This window comes from Microcaecilia unicolor, unplaced genomic scaffold, assembly GCF_901765095.1.
Source record: "Microcaecilia unicolor unplaced genomic scaffold, aMicUni1.1, whole genome shotgun sequence".
NCBI classification, from domain to species: domain Eukaryota; kingdom Metazoa; phylum Chordata; class Amphibia; order Gymnophiona; family Siphonopidae; genus Microcaecilia; species Microcaecilia unicolor.
This window is the reverse complement of record NW_021962908.1, coordinates 12456-36123: the sequence shown is the minus strand read 5'-3', so window position 1 is coordinate 36123 and position 23668 is coordinate 12456. Positions and strand designations below refer to the sequence as shown.

General features: G+C 41.9%; 1 protein-coding gene across 1 annotated transcript in view; it reads right to left on the bottom strand.

Moving 5' to 3' along the window:
* Positions 1-76: 76 nt before the first annotated feature.
* Positions 77-23668, bottom strand: part of LOC115458652 (serine-rich adhesin for platelets-like) — a gene marked incomplete at both ends in the record, with an annotated part of 35856 nt that continues 12264 nt past the window's right edge. The window contains 4 exons of the mRNA XM_030188487.1: positions 77-7384; positions 7491-11873; positions 12127-15441; positions 22051-22179. Of these exons, the coding sequence (XP_030044347.1) occupies positions 77-7384; positions 7491-11873; positions 12127-15441; positions 22051-22179 (15135 nt within the window). The remainder of the gene's footprint in view (positions 7385-7490; positions 11874-12126; positions 15442-22050; positions 22180-23668) is intronic.

The following is a 23668-nucleotide window of genomic DNA, read 5'->3' as shown; positions in this document are numbered from 1 at the left end:
GCAGTGCTAAGTAGTGTAGTGTACAGTGTAGTTGTTGGAGCAGCAGTGGTTGATGCAGACGCGACTTGTGTTCTACTTGTAGGTGCAGTTGTGCTATTTGCTGCAGTGATAGTTATCTGTGCTTTGGTTCTTTGTAACGTTGTGGCTGAAGTACTTTCTGCAGCAGTTGATGTACTGCTTTCTGTGGTTCTAGATATTGGTGTAGTAGTTGCACCTGTTTTTATAGTTGCTGCAGTGCTGGTTGTGTGTGCTGTGGTGTTGCCTAAAGTTGTAGCTGAAGTAGTCTCAGCAGCAGTTGATGTAGTGCTGGCTATGGTTGTAGAAGCTAATGTAGTAGTTGGAACCGTCGTGGAGTCTGTGATTGGTGCTGCAGTGGTAATTAGGATACTTGTGAGAGCTGTCAATGTACTGTTCACTCTGGTAGCTGTTGGTTTAGTCATTGGATTAGTAGCTGTTGGTTTAGTCATTAGAGTAGTAGAGACTGATGTGGATAGGACTTCTGTTGCTGTGCTTCTATGTTCAGTTTTAGTGGATGCTGCAGTGTTAGTTTTCTGTGCTGTGGGTAGTCCTACAGTTGTTGCTGAGGTACTTTCAGCAGCAGTTGATACGGTACTTTCTATTGTTGTAGATATCGGCATAGTAATATTTGGCACAGTCCTAGAGGCTGCAGTAGTTGCCAGGGTACTTGTGGGAGCTGTCATTCTATTGCTTGCTGAAGATGTAGTTATCAGTGTAGTTGGAGCAGTAGAGGTTGATGTGGATGGGACCTCTTTTGTACTTTTAGGTGCAGAAGTAGTACTTGCTGCAGTACTAATTGTCTGTTCCATGGTTGTTCTTTCAGTGGTGGCTGAACTACTATCAAGAGCTGTTGATGTGGTTCTTAATATGGTTGTAGGTACTGGAGTAGCAGTTTGAAAAGCTGCAGAAGCTGTGGTCATTGCTGTAGTGGTAAGTAGTGTACTTGGTGGAGCTCTTGATGTACTGCTAGATATGATTGTACCAGTCTGTGTAGTTGGAGTAGCAGAAGTTGATTTGGATAGGAATTCTGTTGTTTTAATTTTAGGTACAGTTGTGATAGTTCCTGCAGCGCTGCTTGTCTGTTCTGTGGTAGTTCCTACAGTTCTCGCTAAGCTTCTTGCAGCAGCAGTTGATGTGGTACTTGCTATAGTTCTAGATATTGATGTAGTAGTTGGAGCAATTATGGAGGATGTGGTACTTGCTGCAGTGCTAACTATTGTACTTGTTGGAGCTGTAGATATGCCATTAGCAGTTGTTGTAGCTGTTGGTGTAGTTGCGGGAGCAGAAGAGATTGATGTGGACATGACTTCTTTTGTGCTTCTAGGTGCATTTGTAGTTTTTTCTGGAGTGATGGTTGTCTGTGCTTTGGTTGTTCCTACAGTTGTGCCTGACATACTTTCTGTTGCAGTTGATGTACTTGTTCCCTTAGATGTAGATATTGGTCTTGTCATTGGAGCAGTTGTGGAGACTTTAGTTGTGTCTTTACTGGTAAATGTTGATGTACTACTTACTCCGATTGTACCTATCGGTGTAGTGCTTGGAACAGTAGAGGCTGATGTGGATAGTACTTCTGTTGCTCTGCTTGTATGATCAGTTTTAGTGGATGCTACAGTGTTTGTTTTCTGTGCTGTGGTTGCTCCTACTGTTGTCACTGAGATGCTCTCAGATACTGTTGATATGGTACTTGCTATTGTTGTTGATATTGGGTTAGTAGTAGATGGAACAGTTTGGGAAGCTGTGGTTTTTTCCGCAGTGGTAATTAGGGTACTTGCTGGAGCTGTTGTTCTACTGCTTACTGTGGCTATAGTGGTACTTGTTGGAGCTGTTGTTCTACTGCTTACTGTGGCTGTAGATATGGGAGTAGTATTTGGAGCAGTACTAGTCAATGTGGATAGAGCTTCTTTTGATGTGCTTTGAAGTGCAGTTGTGGTAATTGCTGCAGTGCTGGTGGTCTGTGCTGTGGTTGCTTCTAACGTTGTGCCCAAAGTACTCTCCGCAGCAGTTATTGTAGTGCTTGGTATGGTTGTAGATATTGATGTAGGACTCTGAGCACTTATGGAGCCTGTGGTTTTTGCTACAGTGGTAATTAGGATACTCGTGGGAGATGTCGATATACTGCTTGCTGGGGTTGGAGCTGTTGGTGAAGATGGAGCAATAGAGGTTGATGAGGAGGGGGCTTCTGTTGTGGTACTTTTAGGTGCAGTTGTGATAGTTCCTGTAATGATAGTTGTGTTTGCTGTGGCTATACCTAAACTTTTGGATGAGCTACTTTCAGCACTGATTGATGTAGTGCTTGATATGGTTGTTGATAGTGGTGTAGTAGTTGAAGCTGTTGTGGAGGCTGTGGTTGTTACTGCATTTGGAGCAGTCGTGGAGGTTGTGGTTAATACTGCAGTGCTAAGTAGTGTAGTGTACAGTGTAGTTGTTGGAGCAGCAGTGGTTGATGCAGACGCCACTTGTGTTCTACTTGTAGGTGCAGTTGTGCTATTTGCTGCAGTGATAGTTATCTGTGCTTTGGTTCTTTGTAACGTTGTGGCTGAAGTACTTTCTGCAGCAGTTGATGTACTGCTTTCTGTGGTTCTAGATATTGGTGTAGTAGTTGCACCTGTTTTTATAGTTGCTGCAGTGCTGGTTGTGTGTGCTGTGGTGTTGCCTAAAGTTGTAGCTGAAGTAGTCTCAGCAGCAGTTGATGTAGTGCTGGCTATGGTTGTAGAAGCTAATGTAGTAGTTGGAACCGTCGTGGAGTCTGTGATTGGTGCTGCAGTGGTAATTAGGATACTTGTGAGAGCTGTCAATGTACTGTTCACTCTGGTAGCTGTTGGTTTAGTCATTGGATTAGTAGCTGTTGGTTTAGTCATTAGAGTAGTAGAGACTGATGTGGATAGGACTTCTGTTGCTGTGCTTCTATGTTCAGTTTTAGTGGATGCTGCAGTGTTAGTTTTCTGTGCTGTGGGTAGTCCTACAGTTGTTGCTGAGGTACTTTCAGCAGCAGTTGATACGGTACTTTCTATTGTTGTAGATATCGGCATAGTAATATTTGGCACAGTCCTAGAGGCTGCAGTAGTTGCCAGGGTACTTGTGGGAGCTGTCATTCTATTGCTTGCTGAAGATGTAGTTATCGGTGTAGTTGGAGCAGTAGAGGTTGATGTGGATGGGACCTCTTTTGTACTTTTAGGTGCAGAAGTAGTACTTGCTGCAGTACTAATTGTCTGTTCCATGGTTGTTCTTTCAGTGGTGGCTGAACTACTCTCAAGAGCTGTTGATGTGGTTCTTAATATGGTTGTAGGTACTGGAGTAGCAGTTTGAAAAGCTGCAGAAGCTGTGGTCATTGCTGTAGTGGTAAGTAGTGTACTTGGTGGAGCTCTTGATGTACTGCTAGATATGATTGTACCAGTCTGTGTAGTTGGAGTAGCAGAAGTTGATTTGGATAGGAATTCTGTTGTTTTAATTTTAGGTACAGTTGTGATAGTTCCTGCAGCGCTGGTTGTCTGTTCTGTGGTAGTTCCTACAGTTCTTGCTAAGCTTCTTGCAGCAGCAGTTGATGTGGTACTTGCTATAGTTCTAGATATTGATGTAGTAGTTGGAGCAATTATGGAGGATGTGGTACTTGCTGCAGTGCTAACTATTGTACTTGTTGGAGCTGTAGATATGCCATTGGCAGTTGTTGTAGCTGTTGGTGTAGTTGCGGGAGCAGAAGAGATTGATGTGGACATGACTTCTTTTGTGCTTTTAGGTGCATTTGTAGTTTTTTCTGGAGTGATGGTTGTCTGTGCTTTGGTTGTTCCTACAGTTGTGCCTGACATACTTTCTGTTGCAGTTGATGTACTTGTTCCCTTAGATGTAGATATTGGTCTTGTCATTGGAGCAGTTGTGGAGACTTTAGTTGTGTCTTTACTGGTAAATGTTGATGTACTACTTACTCCGATTGTACCTATCGGTGTAGTGCTTGGAACAGTAGAGGCTGATGTGGATAGTACTTCTGTTGCTCTGCTTGTATGATCAGTTTTAGTGGATGCTACAGTGTTTGTTTTCTGTGCTGTGGTTGCTCCTACTGTTGTCACTGAGATGCTCTCAGATACTGTTGATATGGTACTTGCTATTGTTGTTGATATTGGGTTAGTAGTAGATGGAACAGTTTGGGAAGCTGTGGTTTTTTCCGCAGTGGTAATTAGGGTACTTGCTGGAGCTGTTGTTCTACTGCTTACTGTGGCTATAGTGGTACTTGTTGGAGCTGTTGTTCTACTGCTTACTGTGGCTGTAGATATGGGAGTAGTATTTGGAGCAGTACTAGTCAATGTGGATAGAGCTTCTTTTGATGTGCTTTGAAGTGCAGTTGTGGTAATTGCTGCAGTGCTGGTGGTCTGTGCTGTGGTTGCTTCTAACGTTGTACCCAAAGTACTCTCCGCAGCAGTTATTGTAGTGCTTGGTATGGTTGTAGATATTGATGTAGGACTCTGAGCACTTATGGAGCCTGTGGTTTTTGCTACAGTGGTAATTAGGATACTCGTGGGAGATGTCGATATACTGCTTGCTGGGGTTGGAGCTGTTGGTGAAGATGGAGCAATAGAGGTTGATGAGGAGGGGGCTTCTGTTGTGGTACTTTTAGGTGCAGTTGTGATAGTTCCTGTAATGATAGTTGTGTTTGCTGTGGCTATACCTAAACTTTTGGATGAGCTACTTTCAGCACTGATTGATGTAGTGCTTGATATGGTTGTTGATAGTGGTGTAGTAGTTGAAGCTGTTGTGGAGGCTGTGGTTGTTACTGCATTTGGAGCAGTCGTGGAGGTTGTGGTTGATACTGCAGTGCTAAGTAGTGTAGTGTACAGTGTAGTTGTTGGAGCAGCAGTGGTTGATGCAGACGCGACTTGTGTTCTACTTGTAGGTGCAGTTGTGCTATTTGCTGCAGTGATAGTTATCTGTGCTTTGGTTCTTTGTAACGTTGTGGCTGAAGTACTTTCTGCAGCAGTTGATGTACTGCTTTCTGTGGTTCTAGATATTGGTGTAGTAGTTGCACCTGTTTTTATAGTTGCTGCAGTGCTGGTTGTGTGTGCTGTGGTGTTGCCTAAAGTTGTAGCTGAAGTAGTCTCAGCAGCAGTTGATGTAGTGCTGGCTATGGTTGTAGAAGCTAATGTAGTAGTTGGAACCGTCGTGGAGTCTGTGATTGGTGCTGCAGTGGTAATTAGGATACTTGTGAGAGCTGTCAATGTACTGTTCACTCTGGTAGCTGTTGGTTTAGTCATTGGATTAGTAGCTGTTGGTTTAGTCATTAGAGTAGTAGAGACTGATGTGGATAGGACTTCTGTTGCTGTGCTTCTATGTTCAGTTTTAGTGGATGCTGCAGTGTTAGTTTTCTGTGCTGTGGGTAGTCCTACAGTTGTTGCTGAGGTACTCTCAGCAGCAGTTGATACGGTACTTTCTATTGTTGTAGATATCGGCATAGTAATATTTGGCACAGTCCTAGAGGCTGCAGTAGTTGCCAGGGTACTTGTGGGAGCTGTCATTCTATTGCTTGCTGAAGATGTAGTTATCAGTGTAGTTGGAGCAGTAGAGGTTGATGTGGATGGGACCTCTTTTGTACTTTTAGGTGCAGAAGTAGTACTTGCTGCAGTACTAATTGTCTGTTCCATGGTTGTTCTTTCAGTGGTGGCTGAACTACTATCAAGAGCTGTTGATGTGGTTCTTAATATGGTTGTAGGTACTGGAGTAGCAGTTTGAAAAGCTGCAGATGCTGTGGTCATTGCTGTAGTGGTAAGTAGTGTACTTGGTGGAGCTCTTGATGTACTGCTAGATATGATTGTACCAGTCTGTGTAGTTGGAGTAGCAGAAGTTGATTTGGATAGGAATTCTGTTGTTTTAATTTTAGGTACAGTTGTGATAGTTCCTGCAGCGCTGCTTGTCTGTTCTGTGGTAGTTCCTACAGTTCTCGCTAAGCTTCTTGCAGCAGCAGTTGATGTGGTACTTGCTATAGTTCTAGATATTGATGTAGTAGTTGGAGCAATTATGGAGGATGTGGTACTTGCTGCAGTGCTAACTATTGTACTTGTTGGAGCTGTAGATATGCCATTAGCAGTTGTTGTAGCTGTTGGTGTAGTTGCGGGAGCAGAAGAGATTGATGTGGACATGACTTCTTTTGTGCTTCTAGGTGCATTTGTAGTTTTTTCTGGAGTGATGGTTGTCTGTGCTTTGGTTGTTCCTACAGTTGTGCCTGACATACTTTCTGTTGCAGTTGATGTACTTGTTCCCTTAGATGTAGATATTGGTCTTGTCATTGGAGCAGTTGTGGAGACTTTAGTTGTGTCTTTACTGGTAAATGTTGATGTACTACTTACTCCGATTGTACCTATCGGTGTAGTGCTTGGAACAGTAGAGGCTGATGTGGATAGTACTTCTGTTGCTCTGCTTGTATGATCAGTTTTAGTGGATGCTACAGTGTTTGTTTTCTGTGCTGTGGTTGCTCCTACTGTTGTCACTGAGATGCTCTCAGATACTGTTGATATGGTACTTGCTATTGTTGTTGATATTGGGTTAGTAGTAGATGGAACAGTTTGGGAAGCTGTGGTTTTTTCTGCAGTGGTAATTAGGGTACTTGCAGGAGCTGTTGTTCTACTGCTTACTGTGGCTATAGTGGTACTTGTTGGAGCTGTTGTTCTACTGCTTACTGTGGCTGTAGATATGGGAGTAGTGTTTGGAGCAGTACTAGTCAATGTGGATAGAGCTTCTTTTGATGTGCTTTGAAGTGCAGTTGTGGTAATTGCTGCAGTGCTGGTGGTCTGTGCTGTGGTTGCTTCTAACGTTGTGCCCAAAGTACTCTCCGCAGCAGTTATTGTAGTGCTTGGTATGGTTGTAGATATTGATGTAGGACTCTGAGCACTTATGGAGCCTGTGGTTTTTGCTACAGTGGTAATTAGGATACTCGTGGGAGATGTCGATATACTGCTTGCTGGGGTTGGAGCTGTTGGTGAAGATGGAGCAATAGAGGTTGATGAGGAGGGGGCTTCTGTTGTGGTACTTTTAGGTGCAGTTGTGATAGTTCCTGTAATGATAGTTGTGTTTGCTGTGGCTATACCTAAACTTTTGGATGAGCTACTTTCAGCACTGATTGATGTAGTGCTTGATATGGTTGTTGATAGTGGTGTAGTAGTTGAAGCTGTTGTGGAGGCTGTGGTTGTTACTGCATTTGGAGCAGTCGTGGAGGTTGTGGTTGATACTGCAGTGCTAAGTAGTGTAGTGTACAGTGTAGTTGTTGGAGCAGCAGTGGTTGATGCAGACGCGACTTGTGTTCTACTTGTAGGTGCAGTTGTGCTATTTGCTGCAGTGATAGTTATCTGTGCTTTGGTTCTTTGTAACGTTGTGGCTGAAGTACTTTCTGCAGCAGTTGATGTACTGCTTTCTGTGGTTCTAGATATTGGTGTAGTAGTTGCACCCTGTTTTTATAGTTGCTGCAGTGCTGGTTGTGTGTGCTGTGGTGTTGCCTAAAGTTGTAGCTGAAGTAGTCTCAGCAGCAGTTGATGTAGTGCTGGCTATGGTTGTAGAAGCTAATGTAGTAGTTGGAACCGTCGTGGAGTCTGTGATTGGTGCTGCAGTGGTAATTAGGATACTTGTGAGAGCTGTCAATGTACTGTTCACTCTGGTAGCTGTTGGTTTAGTCATTGGATTAGTAGCTGTTGGTTTAGTCATTAGAGTAGTAGAGACTGATGTGGATAGGACTTCTGTTGCTGTGCTTCTATGTTCAGTTTTAGTGGATGCTGCAGTGTTGGTTTTCTGTGCTGTGGGTAGTCCTACAGTTGTTGCTGAGGTACTCTCAGCAGCAGTTGATACGGTACTTTCTATTGTTGTAGATATCGGCATAGTAATATTTGGCACAGTCCTAGAGGCTGCAGTAGTTGCCAGGGTACTTGTGGGAGCTGTCATTCTATTGCTTGCTGAAGATGTAGTTATCGGTGTAGTTGGAGCAGTAGAGGTTGATGTGGATGGGACCTCTTTTGTACTTTTAGGTGCAGAAGTAGTACTTGCTGCAGTACTAATTGTCTGTTCCATGGTTGTTCTTTCAGTGGTGGCTGCACTACTCTCAAGAGCTGTTGATGTGGTTCTTAATATGGTTGTAGGTACTGGAGTAGCAGTTTGAAAAGCTGCAGAAGCTGTGGTCATTGCTGTAGTGGTAAGTAGTGTACTTGGTGGAGCTCTTGATGTACTGCTAGCTATGATTGTACCAGTCTGTGTAGTTGGAGTAGCAGAAGTTGATTTGGATAGGAATTCTGTTGTTTTAATTTTAGGTACAGTTGTGATAGTTCCTGCAGCGCTGGTTGTATGTTCTGTGGTAGTTCCTACAGTTCTCGCTAAGCTTCTTGCAGCAGCAGTTGATGTGGTACTTGCTATAGTTCTAGATATTGATGTAGTAGTTGGAGCAATTATGGAGGATGTGGTACTTGCTGCAGTGCTAACTATTGTACTTGTTGGAGCTGTAGATATGCCATTAGCAGTTGTTGTAGCTGTTGGTGTAGTTGCGGGAGCAGAAGAGATTGATGTGGACATGACTTCTTTTGTGCTTCTAGGTGCATTTGTAGTTTTTTCTGGAGTGATGGTTGTCTGTGCTTTGGTTGTTCCTACAGTTGTGCCTGACATACTTTCTGTTGCAGTTGATGTACTTGTTCCCTTAGATGTAGATATTGGTCTTGTCATTGGAGCAGTTGTGGAGACTTTAGTTGTGTCTTTACTGGTAAATGTTGATGTACTACTTACTCCGATTGTACCTATCGGTGTAGTGCTTGGAACAGTAGAGGCTGATGTGGATAGTACTTCTGTTGCTCTGCTTGTATGATCAGTTTTAGTGGATGCTACAGTGTTTGTTTTCTGTGCTGTGGTTGCTCCTACTGTTGTCACTGAGATGCTCTCAGATACTGTTGATATGGTACTTGCTATTGTTGTTGATATTGGGTTAGTAGTAGATGGAACAGTTTGGGAAGCTGTGGTTTTTTCTGCAGTGGTAATTAGGGTACTTGCTGGAGCTGTTGTTCTACTGCTTACTGTGGCTATAGTGGTACTTGTTGGAGCTGTTGTTCTACTGCTTACTGTGGTTGTAGATATGGGAGTAGTATTTGGAGCAGTACTAGTCAATGTGGATAGAGCTTCTTTTGATGTGCTTTCAAGTGCAGTTGTGGTAATTGCCGCAGTGCTGGTGGTCTGTGCTGTGGTTGCTTCTAACGTTGTGCCCAAAGTACTCTCTGCAGCAGTTATTGTAGTGCTTGGTATGGTTGTAGATATTGATGTAGGACTCTGAGCACTTATGGAGCCTGTGGTTTTTGCTACAGTGGTAATTAGGATACTCGTGGGAGATGTCGATATACTGCTTGCTGGGGTTGGAGCTGTTGGTGAAGATGGAGCAATAGAGGTTGATGAGGAGGGGGCTTCTGTTGTGGTACTTTTAGGTGCAGTTGTGATAGTTCCTGTAATGATAGTTGTGTTTGCTGTGGCTATACCTAAACTTTTGGATGAGCTACTTTCAGCACTGATTGATGTAGTGCTTGATATGGTTGTTGATAGTGGTGTAGTAGTTGAAGCTGTTGTGGAGGCTGTGGTTGTTACTGCATTTGGAGCAGTCGTGGAGGTTGTTGTTGATACTGCAGTGCTAAGTAGTGTAGTGTACAGTGTAGTTGTTGGAGCAGCAGTGGTTGATGCAGACGCGACTTGTGTTCTACTTGTAGGTGCAGTTGTGCTATTTGCTGCAGTGATAGTTATCTGTGCTTTGGTTCTTTGTACCGTTGTGGCTGAAGTACTTTCTGCAGCAGTTGATGTACTGCTTTCTGTGGTTCTAGATATTGGTGTAGTAGTTGCACCAGTTTTTATAGTTGCTGCAGTGCTGGTTGTGTGTGCTGTGGTGTTGCCTAAAGTTGTAGCTGAAGTAGTCTGAGCAGCAGTTGATGTAGTGCTGGCTATGGTTGTAGAAGCTAATGTAGTAGTTGGAACCGTCGTGGAGTCTGTGATTGGTGTTGCAGTGGTAATTAGGATACTTGTGAGAGCTGTCAATGTACTGTTCACTCTGGTAGCTGTTGGTTTAGTCATTGGATTAGTAGCTGTTGGTTTAGTCATTAGAGTAGTAGAGATTGATGTGGATAGGACTTCTGTTGCTGTGCTTCTATGTTCAGTTTTAGTGGATGCTGCAGTGTTGGTTTTCTGTGCTGTGGGTAGTCCTACAGTTGTTGCTGAGGTACTCTCAGCAGCAGTTGATACGGTACTTTCTATTGTTGTAGATATCGGCATAGTAATATTTGGCACAGTCCTAGAGGCTGCAGTAGTTGCCAGGGTACTTGTGGGAGCTGTCATTCTATTGCTTGCTGAAGATGTAGTTATCGGTGTAGTTGGAGCAGTAGAGGTTGATGTGGATGGGACCTCTTTTGTACTTTTAGGTGCAGAAGTAGTACTTGCTGCAGTACTAATTGTCTGTTCCATGGTTGTTCTTTCAGTGGTGGCTGAACTACTCTCAAGAGCTGTTGATGTGGTTCTTAATATGGTTGTAGGTACTGGAGTAGCAGTTTGAAAAGCTGAAGAAGCTGTGGTCATTGCTGTAGTGGTAAGTAGTGTACTTGGTGGAGCTCTTGATGTACTGCTAGCAATGATTGTACCAGTCTGTGTAGCTGGAGTAGCAGAAGTTGATTTGGATAGGAATTCTGTTGTTTTAATTTTAGGTACAGTTGTAATAGTTCCTGCAGCGCTGGTTGTCTGTTCTGTGGTAGTTCCTACAGTTCTCGCTAAGCTTCTTGCAGCAGCAGTTGATGTGGTACTTGCTATAGTTCTAGATATTGATGTAGTAGTTGGAGCAATTATGGAGGATGTGGTACTTGCTGCAGTGCTAACTATTGTACTTGTTGGAGCTGTAGATATGCCATTAGCAGTTGTTGTAGCTGTTGGTGTAGTTGCGGGAGCAGAAGAGATTGATGTGGACATGACTTCTTTTGTGCTTCTAGGTGCATTTGTAGTTTTTTCTGGAGTGATGGTTGTCTGTGCTTTGGTTGTTCCTACAGTTGTGCCTGACATACTTTCTGTTGCAGTTGATGTACTTGTTCCCTTAGATGTAGATATTGGTCTTGTCATTGGAGCAGTTGTTGAGACTTTAGTTGTGTCTTTACTGGTAAATGTTGATGTACTACTTACTCCGATTGTACCTATCTGTGTAGTGCTTAGAACAGTAGAGGCTGATGTGGATATTACTTCTATTGTTCTGCTTGTACGATCAGTTTTAGTGGATGCTACAGTGTTTGTTTTCTGTGCTGTGGTTGTTGCTCCTACTGCTGTCACTGAGATGCTCTCAGATACTGTTGATATGGTACTTGTTATTGTTGTTGATATTGGGTTAGTAGTAGATGGAACAGTTTGGGAAGCTGTGGTTTTTTCTGCAGTGGTAATTAGGGTACTTGCTGGAGCTGTTGTTCTACTGCTTACTGTGGCTATAGTGGTACTTGTTGGAGCTGTTGTTCTACTGCTTACTGTGGCTGTAGATATGGGAGTAGTATTTGGAGCAGTACTAGTCAATGTGGATATAGCTGCTTTTGATGTGCTTTGAGGTGCCATTGTGGTAATTGCTGCAGTGCTGGTGGTCTGTGGTGTGGTTACTTCTAAAGTTGTGGCCAAAGTACTCTCCGCAGCAGTTATTGTAGTGCTTGGTATGGTTGTAGATATTGATGTAGGACTCTGAGCACTTATGGAGCCTGTGGTTTTTGCTAAAGTGGTAATTAGGATACTCATGGGAGATGTCGATATACTGCTTGCTGGGGTTGGAGCTGTTGGTGAAGATGGAGCAGTAGAGGTTGATGAGGAGGGGACTTCTGTTGTGGTACTTTTAGGTGCAGTTGTGATGGTTCCTGTAATGATAGTTGTGTTTGCTATGGCTATACCTAAACTTTTGGATGAGCTACTTTCAGCACTGATTGATGTAAGTGCTTGATATGGTTGTTGATAGTGGTGTAGTAGTTGAAGCTGTTGTGGAGGCTATGGTTGTTACAGCATTTGGAGCAGTCGTGGAGGTTGCTGTTGATACTGCAGTGCTAAGTAGTGTAGTGTACAGTGTAGTTGTTGGAGCAGCAGTGGTTGATGCAGACGCGACTTGTGTTCTACTTGTAGGTGCAGTTGTGCTATTTGCTGCAGTGATAGTTATCTGTGCTTTGGTTCTTTGTAACGTTGTGGCTGAAGTACTTTCTGCAGCAGTTGATGTACTGCTTTCTGTGGTTCTAGATATTGGTGTAGTGGTTGCACCTGTTTTTATAGTTGCTGCAGTGCTGGTTGTGTGTGCTGTGGTGTTGCCTAAAGTTGTAGCTGAAGTAGTCTCAGCAGCAGTTGATGTAGTGCTGGCTATGGTTGTAGAAGCTAATGTAGTAGTTGGAACCATTGTGGAATCTGTGATTGGTGCTGCAGTGGTAATTAGGATACTTGTGAGAGCTGTCAATGTACTGTTTATTCTGGTAGCTGTTGGTTTAGTCATTGGATTAGTAGCTGTTGGTTTAGTCATTAGAGTAGTAGAGGCTGATGTGGATAGGACTTCTGTTGCTGTGCTTCTATGTTCAGTTTTAGTGGATGCTGCAGTGTTGGTTTTCTGTGCTGTGGGTAGTCCTACAGTTGTTGCTGAGGTACTCTCAGCAGCAGTTGATATGGTACTTTCTATTGTTGTAGATATCGGCATAGTAATATTTGGAGCAGTCCTAGAGGCTGCAGTAGTTGCCAGGGTACTTGTGGGAGCTGTCATTCTACTGCTTGCTGAAGATGTAGTTATCAGTGTCGTTGGAGCAGTAGAGGTTGATGTGGATGGGACCTCTTTTGTACTTTTAGGTGCAGAAGTAGTACTTGCTGCAGTACTAATTGTCTGTTCCATGGTTGTTCTTTCAGTGGTGGCTGAACTACTCTCAAGGGCTGTTGATGTGGTTCTTAATATAGTTGTAGGTACTGGAGTAGTAGTTTGAAAAGCTGCAGAAGCTGTGGTCATTGCTGTAGTGGTAAATAGTGTACTTGGTGGAGCTCTTGATGTACTGCTAGCTATGATTGTACCTGTCTGTGTAGTTGGAGTAGCAGAAGTTGATTTGGATAGCAATTCTGTTGTTTTAATTTTAGGTACAGTTGCGATAGTTCCTGCAGCGCTGGTTGTCTGTTCTGTGGTAGTTCCTACAGTTCTCGCTAAGCTTCTTGCAGCAGCAGTTGCTGTGGTACTTGCTATAATTGTAGATATTGATGTAGTAGTTGGAGCAAAATTGGAGGATGTGGTACTTGCTGCAGTGCTAACTATTGTACTTGTTGGAGATGTAGATATGCCATTATCAGTTGTTGTAGCTGTTGGTGTAGTTGCGGGAGCAGAAGAGATTGATGTGGACAGGTCTTCTTTTGTGCTTCTAGGTGCATTTGTAGTTTTTTCTGGAGTGATGGTTATCTGTGATGTGGTTGTTCCTACATTTGCTGCAGAGGTTCTCTCAGCAACAGTTGATGAGGTGCTTGCTGTGGGTGTAGATATTGATATAGTTGTTTGAGCAGTTGTGGAGGCTTTGGTTGTTGCTTCAGTGGTAAATGTCAATGTATTGCTTGCTGTGGTTGTAGTTATTGGTGTTATGCTTTGAACAGTAGAGGTTGATATGGATAGGACTTCTGTTGCTATGCTTTTATGCTCATTTTTACTAGATGCAGCAATGCTGGTTTCCTGTCCTGTAGTTTTTACTACAGTTGCCGGTAAGGTACTATCAGCTGCAGCTGATGTGATGCTAGCTATGGTTGTAGATATTAGTGTAGTAGCTGGAGCAGTTTTGGTGGCTGTTGTTGCCTTAGTGGTAACTAGTGTACTTGGTGGAGCTGTCAATATACTGCTTGCTGTGTTTGTACCTATCTGTGTAGTCAGAGAACCAGAGATTGGTCTGGATAGGACTTCTTTTGTTGTGCTTTGAGGTGCAGTTGTGATAATTGCTTCAGTGCTAGTTTTCCGTGCTGTGGTTATTCCTACACTTGAATCTGAGGTATTCTTAGAAGAAGTTGATGTAATGCTTGCTATGGTTGTAGATACTAATGTAGTAGTTGGAATAGTTATGGAGGCTGTGGTTGTTGATACAGTTGTAACTGGGATACTTGTGGGAACTGTTGATGTACTACTTGCTGTAGTTCTACTTGTCAGTGTAGTCACTGGAGCAACAGAAGTTGATGTGACTAGGACTTCTATTGTGCTTGTAGGTACAGTTCTGGTATTTGTTGCAGTGCTGGTTGTCTGTGCTGTGGTTGTTCCTACAGTTGTGGTTGAGGTACTCTCAGCAGCAGTTGATTTGGTGCTTGCTATTATTGTAGATGCTGGTGTTGTAATTGGAGAAGTTGTGGAGGCTGTGTTTGTTTCTGCAGTTGTAACTAGTGTACTTGGTTGAGCATTTGATGTACCGCTTGCTGTGGTTGTAGCTTTCGGTGTAGTCATTGGAGCAGTAGAGGTTAATGTGGATAGGATTTCTGTTGTGCTTATAGGTACAGTTATGATGTTTGCTGCAGTGCTGGTTGTCTGTGCTGTGGTTGTTCCTACAGTTGTGGCTGAGATACTCTCAGCAGCAGTTGATATGGTGCTTAGTGTGGTTGTATATACTGGTGTAGTAGTTGTTGTAGTTGTGGAGGCTTTGCTTGTTGCAGTGGTAAGCAGGGTACTTCTGGGAGTTGTCAATATATTGCTTGCTATGGTTGTTACTGTCGGTGTAGTCAAAGCAGCAGAGATTGACATGGATAGGACTTCTGTTGTAGTATTTCTTGTAGTGCTGGTTGTCTGTGCTGCGGTTGTTCCTACAGTGATGTGTGAGGTAGTCTCCGTAGCTGCTGATATACTGTTTGGTATAGTTTTAAAACTTGGTGTGGTAGTTGGGGAAGTAGTGGGTGATATGGTTATCCCTTTTGTTGTTTTTGGTGTACTTGTGGCAGGTGCTGATGTGCTTATTACTTGTACTGTGGTTGCTCCTACTGTTGTTGCTGAGGTACTCTGAGTACCTGTTGATGTATTGCTTGCTATGTCTGTAACTGTGGGTGTGGCAGTTTGTGCTATGCTAGTTATAGATATGACTTCTGTGGTTGTGCTTTTAGGTGATGTTGTAGAACTTGCTGCAATGCTCATATCCTCTGCTCTGGGTGTTTCTTCCGTTGTGCCTGTTGTACTCATGCCAGTTCTAGTTGTAATGCTTGTTATTGTTGTGACTGTTGGTATAGTAGTTGGTGCACTCCTGGCTAGTATGTTAGTCCTTTCTGAGGTTGTGGTTTTAGAGGCTGTGGTGGTAACTGCTGTAGTGATTGTTCCTACTGCTGAAGAAGTTCCTTCAGTTTTTCCTGTGGTAGTCTCAGTTGCTACTGTTGTAGTGCTAGATGATGACGGGCCTTTTGTAGTAGTGCTGGCCAACGTGATTGTGGTATCTGCAGAAAATGATGTAGTTTTGGCTGCTGAGGGTTTTTTTTTCAGCAACAGAATAGAATACATTACAGATGTCCATCAGAAAAACTATGAAAGTACTTGCTATGCTTAGATGTAAAGAATTGTCATATAACAACCAACAAATGTGTTTCTTATTGAAATGCAACTTACGTTTTGGTATTCTTAGATAGTAGAACTCTGTTGCTTCCTGGAGTGACTTGGATATAACAAAAGAGAGGGAACGAAGTACAAACTAAAGTCCAAACAAAAAAAACAGCACCACGGGCCTTTAAAAATGGAACACAGTTCTTTAATGAATGAGCCTTGACAGAAAGACCCGACACGGGCCATGTTTCGGTGACTAGCACCTGCGTCAGGGGTCACAGTGATGACGTGGAAAACGTAGGGAATAACTCGAATATATTCCTCTACAATATATTATTCCTTACCCCACGTCTCATATAGTAAAAGCTACAAAGCACCAAGGCACTTTCACTTTCTGTATTCATTTGGATACAGAAAGTGAAAGTGCCTTGGTGCTTTGTAGCTTTTACTATATGAGGCGTAGGGTAAGGAATAATATATTGTAGAGGAATATATTCGAGTTATTCCCTACGTTTTCCACGTCATCACTGTGACCCCTGACGCAGGTGCTAGTCACCGAAACACGGCCCGTGTCAGGTCTTTTTGTCAAGGCTCATTCATTAAAGAACTGTGTTCCATTTTTAAAGGCCCGTGGTGCTGTTTTTTTTTTGTTTGGGCTTCCTGGAGTGACATCACAGTAACATCCAACCAACAAGGTCAAATGCTACAATACCATTCTCAGAACTACTTGACCTTAAAACAATCAAGACTATTGCTATGGGTTTGACCAAACTTAACAGAGGAGTTTCATACAAGTGATTTTTTTCATAGACCTTAAAGAGATGGAAATGTTTTTTTTTATATAAAACCTTAACCTTAATATGTAGAGTACATGAATAGTCTGGGACTGCACCTGTAATAATCTCCATTTTGTGTTCAAAATCAACTTTTCTCTCTCATCTCCACATCTGTTTGGTTATACTACTTACCATTGACTTTCTATCCTGAAAAGGTGCTAAGAGAGGATCTGCTGAGAGGAGGAAAACTTCAATGGTATATATTACCTGCTAGAAATTGCATTCAAACTTGGGGTTGAATAGGTAATTTCATTCTCTTTTTTTTGTTCATTTACTCTACTTATTAAGGTTAAGGTTTCATATAAATAGTGTTTTAGAGTCTAATTTAGTATTTTAGGTTGCATTTCAAAGCTTGGCATAACATCTGTTTAGAGCACAGATATCAGTTGAGGGAAGCGTCTATTTAGTGTTTAATTCCTTCCCTACCCAACCCCCAACCCCCAACCCCCATCCCATCTCCCACCTACTTCAAGGCTGATCTTTGATTTATAGGCTCTCCAATTATAGGCTTTCCAATTATAGGTTCTCCAACAAATTAGGAAGAAGACATTATAGATTGAAGTAGATTTCTTTGGCTTTTTTTTTACAACAAGTGCTGTGCCTGATTTATTTATTTTAGGAAAGGGTGTATTTAAATTCTACTTTTACATTGCTTGGAAAACTGTTGTTTTATTTTTTATTCTTATCAGAGTAGAAAGAACTTAGTTTAATTTTCTCTTTAAGGAGCTTCTTTGCTTGTTTGCTCTAGGATTTCTTTTTTATTTCCATTTCAAAAGGAGCGGTGACCTAAATAATCTATTTTGAAGTCCTCACACTTCTGAGGATTAGACCTTACACAAAAGAAGACAGCTGCTACTTTTAGCCTACAGGACAGCTGAGGAAAAGTTAGGGACTTTGGTAGGGCTTTTTCTGTTTTCTGTTTTGTTTCTACAGGTACAAATACTTCTGCAGCTGCAGTATGGCTGGGAAGCATCGTGTCAGGAATGTTGTTGCCCCAGTTACAGCTTCTGCCTCTGTGCAGACAGAAAATGTGATCCAAGGAGGGGCTTGCTCCATGTACAAGATGTCTTCAGCTTGAATCCTTCATGAAAGAAGTGAAAGAACTGAGAGAGGAGGTGGCAAGGTTGAGATGCATTCATGAAAATGAGAAATACATCGATGAAATGGTTCATGAAGCATCAAAGATTCCCAGCAATGGGGAAGAAGAAGCTGTGCTGAAAGAGGACAACAGGACTCAGATCATGAGACGCTGCAGGATTATTACCATGACTCCATCTACTCTTGAACTGAAGAACCAATAGGCAGCCCTGGAAGTGGAGGTAGTGAGAGCATCCTAGAGACAGGAGGAATCGTAGCCTGTAATCCCCATAGTTGCTGGATCAGTGACCACTAAGAAGTAAAAGGTAGTCATGGTTGGTGATTCTTTTCTGAGTGGTACAGAGGCATCCATCTGCAGACCAGACATGAAGTCCCAGGAGGTTTGCTGTCTGCCAGGTGCCAAAATTCAAGATGTTACAGAGAGCTTGTTGAGGCTCATCAAGCCTAATGACTATTATCCAATGCTGCTCATCCAAGTTGGCACAAATGATATTGCTAGGTACCCCTCCGAATGTATCAAAAGCAACTGTTCTGGGAGAGAGGGTGAAACAGACAAGTGCACAGGTGTTGTGCTTGTCAGTCCTCCCTGTTGAGGGTAAAGGCCAAGGCAGAGAAGTTGCACCCTGGAGAGGAATATGTGACTGCGCAGATGATGTCGTCAAGAGCATTTTGGTTTCCTGAACCATGGAATGTTAGCTATGAATGATTTTAGGAGTGTTGTTCAGGGCTTGGTGTTGAGCAGGATAGATTACTGTAATGCACTGTATCTGGGAACTGCAAGTGTGCAATGTGTATGTTTGCAAGTATTGACTTTCTTGGCGACTCAGTTGGAATAGGTTATTAGGACACTTACATTTGTGCAGAGATAGGGTACCGTTAAAAAAATTATTAAAACAGCGCTTTTTGTGGAAGCCTTCCTTTGAAGGAAATAAATGTGCTGATTATTACTTTGTAATGATGTTTGAAATGTTTAAGATAAGGGTAAATGTGGGTATGTTTTTTGTACTTGTGAATTTTTAATGTATGTGTTATTGTAAACCACTTAGGTTTAAATGGTGCATAAATTTTAAAATAAATAAATAAGATAGGTGAAGAGAGGGTTCATTCAAAAGTGAAGGTTCTAGACTTCAAAAAACTAGGTTTGTTCAGATGGGGGGATTACCTCAAGGAATTGTTGTTCGGATGAGAACATCTGGAAGAAAGTCAGAAAGCAGTGGGCAAAACCACTAGAATCTATTGTAAGGGCAACAAAGCTTTTTGTAAGGAAAGTAAATACAAATAAGAGGAAAAGGAGGCTGCTTTGGTTTTCAAAAGTAATAGCTGAAAATGTAAGGAAAAAGAGGTTTGCCTTTATAAACTAGACGAGGTCGCAGAAAGAGGAAGACAGACGATAATATCTGGAAAAGCTAAGAGAAGCTAGTAATCAGGAAAGCAAAGATGCAAATGGAAGAAAAAATAGCCAGTATGGTAAAATGGAGGAACAAGACATTTTTTAGATATGTTAGTGATAGGAGGAAGTGCAAATGTGGCATTGTGAGACTCAAAGTTGAAGGGGAGGAATATGTAGTAGTTGATAAAAATAAGGCAGAATTACTTAACAAATATTTCTGTTCACAGCTGAATGGGCCGGGAGCAGAACCACAAAAGACAAACACAAATAGGAATGGAGGAACAGTTCTGAAATAGGAAAGATTTCCAGAGGACTGTGTTCTTGAGGATCTGGCTAAACTAAAGGTGGATAAAGCGATGGGGCCGGATGGCATACATCTGAGGATACTAAAGGAGCTTAGGGAAGTTCTTGCAGCTCTGCTGGCTGACCTTTCCAATGCTTCTCTAGAGTTAGGAGTGGTCCCGGAGGACTGGAGAAGGTCAGAAGTGGTCCTTCTCCACAAAAACGGAAGTAAGGAAGAGGTTGGGAGCTACAGGCTGGTAAGTCTGACTCCTGTGGTAAGTAAATTAATAGAAACACTTTTAAAACAGAGAATAGTAACGTTTTTGGAATCCAGTGGATTACAGGACCAGAGGCAGGTCTTGTCAGACAAATCTGATTAATTTCTTTAACTGAGTGACCGGAGAGTTGGATCGAGGGAGAACGATAGATGTGGTGTATTTAGATTTTAGCAAAGCTGTAGTGACTGACTGGGTTAGCAACTATTTGAGTGAAAGGTGACAGAGGGTAGTGGTAAATGGAGCTCATTCTGAGGAAAACAATGTTCAGTGGTGTGATTCAAGGCTTGGTTCTTTAGCTAGATCTTTTTTACATTTTTGTGAATGATATTGCTGAAGGGTTGTCTGGTAAGGTTTGCCTCTTTGCAGATGATACCAAAATATGCAATAGTGTTGTTCTGCCCCCGTTTTCATAGAGGCAGAGTGCATTGTTATGCATATTTAATATGAGTATTATCTGTATTCAATTGCATTATTGTATAATAGATAGTTCTGTGTACCGGGGCTCCCCCCCCCCCCCCCCCCCATATAGTTTGCAGTATCCTGTGATTGACTTCTTATGAGCTTTCCCTATTGGCTGTTAGCTCTGAGCTAAGGCCAACCCTCCCTCTCTGCCCCTGCAGGCTGTGTGAGAGAGCCCAGTCTTGCTAGCAGTTGTTCTAGGTGCTGATCCCTCCTTAATTTACTGTAATTCCATCAAGATTTTTCACCATTTCCCCAAGTCATTCCCCATTTATTTTCACTGAGTTTCTCCCCCTTATTCTCCTTTGAGTGTTATATCTTTTTCTCTCAGCTGGGCAGAGGTTCTAGCCATCTCCTTGCCTCTGGGGTGGTTAGATACAGACTCTATCTGTAGAAGGCAACAATTCTCTTCTAAGCAACTGAACTGTAAGTTGAATTTTCTTTATTTATTATGACTATTACATTAAAGAAGATTTGCTTAAGAATTGAGAGTCTACTGGTAAAGCTTCTACTTGAGATGGTTTCAGCTACTGTTGAAGCTACTCTATACTTTGCCTAGAACAGTACAAGGGTAGACACCCCTGATGATGTGGATAACATGAGGAAGGACTTAGTGAAGTTAGTGGAATGGTCTGGAATTTAGCAGCTAAGATTTAATGCTAAAAAATGCAGGATACAAAAAGACAAGGGGATGATACACTGTAGGGGATGAATAACTTTTGTGCATGAAAGAGGAGCGGGACTTGGGGGTGACAGTATTTGATGATCTTAAGATGGCAAACAGGTAGAAAAGGCAATGGTAAAAGCTAGAAGGATTCTTGGGTGCATAGGGAGAAGAATGGCCAGTAGAAAAAAAAGAGGTAATGATGCTCTGTGTTAAGACTCTGGTGAGACTTCATGTAGAGTATTGTGTACAATTCTGGAGACTGCATCTTCAAAAAGATATAAACAGGATGGAGTTGGTCCAGAGGGCAGCTACTAAAATGGTCAATGGTCTTTGTCATAAAGAGTATTGGTACAGACTTAAAGATCTCAATATGTATACTTTGGAAGAAAGGCAGGAGAGGGGAGATATGATAGAGACATTTCAATACCTACAGGGCATAAATGCACAGGAGGTGAGTCTCTTTCAATTGGAAGGGAGCTCTGGAACGTGGGGGCATAGGATGAAGGTAAAAAGGGATAGCCTCAGAAGTAACCCAAGGAAATACTTCTTCACAAAAGGATGGTGAATTTGTGGAACAGCCTCCCTGTGGAAGTGGTGGAGACTAAAACAGTATCTGAATTCAAGAGAACTTGGGACAAGTACTTAGGATATCTAAGGGAGTGATGGGGAGAGTAGATGACATGGATTGGAAGACTGGATAGGCCATATGGTCATTATATGCCTATAGTTTTCTCTGTTTATTGTCTTGTGCCTTACTGTGATCATAGAGATTTTTTTTAAACAACAACTAACCACCTAATAATTGTAGAAATATGGCTAGATTTGCCCTTTTGAAAATGCACTGCTACTGAACAGTTAAGTACAACCATCTCTTTCTACTACAGTACAGTTCCTACTACTGTTGAGTTTTAAAATTGCTCTCCATATAACTAATATTTTTCACATTAAACAGTGTTCCTCAACCCTTTCCTCAAGGCACATCTAGGCAGTAAGGTTTTATGATGACCACAATGAATATTTATGACATTAGTTTACATATATTTAGACCCATGTTATGCAAATTTATGTTGTGCAAATTCATTCTTGCCTTAAAGGAATATATTATTAATAATCACTTTGCCACATCCCAGATCCTGAAGGTTCTCACTGCAGTATAACTATGGATATGTATTCCTAGAGCTGCGGTCTCTCACATTTCCTTGTAAGCTGTTTGATACCTTCCAGTATTCCTCTCTGCATATTTCTTTATTTAACTTAATGGTTGTCAATATGCAGTAATGAAACTCTTCAATAAATACCTAGTTTACCTAAAGGTAACTCACCTTGAGCTACTAATGAAAAAAATGTGAGCAAAATAAATAAATAAAGTGGATTCATGGATGCATAGGGTGGCTGCGTTGAAACTTTTCCTTGAGGCTCTGTGCACCCCTATTCTGAAATAATTCTACTCTTGCTGAGCAGTCAGTGAATGAATCTTGTGACAACAACAGTAAGCAGCTTTGCCATACATCTGTATCACTTACTTGCAGTAGTGGTCCTGGTACTCATGGATGGTGCTATAATTGGAGCTGTGATCTGCGGAGCTGTGGCATTCGGCTGTCCTTCAATTGGTGGAACCGTCTTTGGAATGATACCACCTTCAGTTACTATACCTGGTAGAAATAAATACTTCTATTATTGTGGAATAAAGAGAATGTAGAGGAATGATATTGCAAAGAGAAAACTAAATGAGTATGACATTATTTTTTAGCTATCTTTATTTCCGGGATATTTTCCACCATTTGATTATTTTTGAGGTGTTAATACCATTGAATTCTGCAAGCAAATTTTCTGGTTTACAGACTGTAGGTCATTCACACAAGAGAAAATTATAATTCAGTAATTCAGAACACACACACACATGACGTCTACTGCTTATAAGCAACCAGACTGCACACTTGTGGCATTAGTGGCTGAGAGAAAGCATTGAAAATGGGTAATGGGAGAATAATTACAACCATCATTATAATCCCATCACTTAGGTGTCCTTTAACTAAGGCATGGTAAGGATTAATGTGCACTAAACGATAAGATGTCCATTATATTCCTGTGATCATTTTATCATTTATCAAGCACTAATTGTTAGCGTGCGCTAAATCTGTTAGCGCGCCTTAGTAGAAGGACCCCTTAGTGAACAAGGAGTATGTCAACTAAAGAAATCATGGTGATCCCAACTTTTGATACACATTTGACTTAATTTAGCTTATTTTAAACAAGGAAGGTGGCTTGGAAGAAATCGGGATCATCACACTTTTTTTAACATGAAAAGGCATCAAGAGGGTGGATTTTTCACTGAGGCAAATTATAGAAGTGTATCAGAGAGATCAAGGCACTTTTTAATAGGAAAGGGGATTGGTGGGAGGAGTGAAGGATGGCAACATTTATTTGTCTTTACGCAATGTGTTCTAGACACTTGCCACCATTGTTTAATGCAAAGAATATGGACCTCAGATTTAAAGAGATCTTTGTTCTTGTTTTGGGCTAACCAGTTAAGTTCAAGTACTCGGAGCACATAAAGGGGCTAATTTACTAAGCTGCATTATGTGCTTAACAAGGATTTTTTTGCATGTTAAACATCAACTAATGCATGGGTAAAGCCATTAATGCATATCAATTTTATGATAATGCCAGAAAGCGGGTGGGAAAAGGGTAAGAAAGGAGTAAGCAGTGCTCAGTGCTGTTACCCCAGATTCTATATATGGCGACTACAGTTGCGCATGCAATTTGGCTATGTGGTCAAATTCAGTGCACAACTTAATTGTTTAACAAGCCAATTAGCACCAATAATTGGCCACTAACAAGCAATTATCGGCACTAATTAGAATTTATGCGCGCAGCTTTCTAAGTGTATTCTGTAAAGTGATGCACATAAATTCTAATGCGTGGATCTCAAAAGGGGGTGTGGCAATGGGAGGGGCATGAGCAGGTCATGGGCATTCCTAAAAAATATGCACGCTGTTATAGAATATGCCTCATCCATGCCTAAGTTAGAGACGGGCATATACACCAGGTTTTAGTTGGTGTAAATGGTCATGCCTAAATTTACACGTATTGTATAAACCACACGTAACTTTAGGTGATGCTTATAGAATATTACTAAAC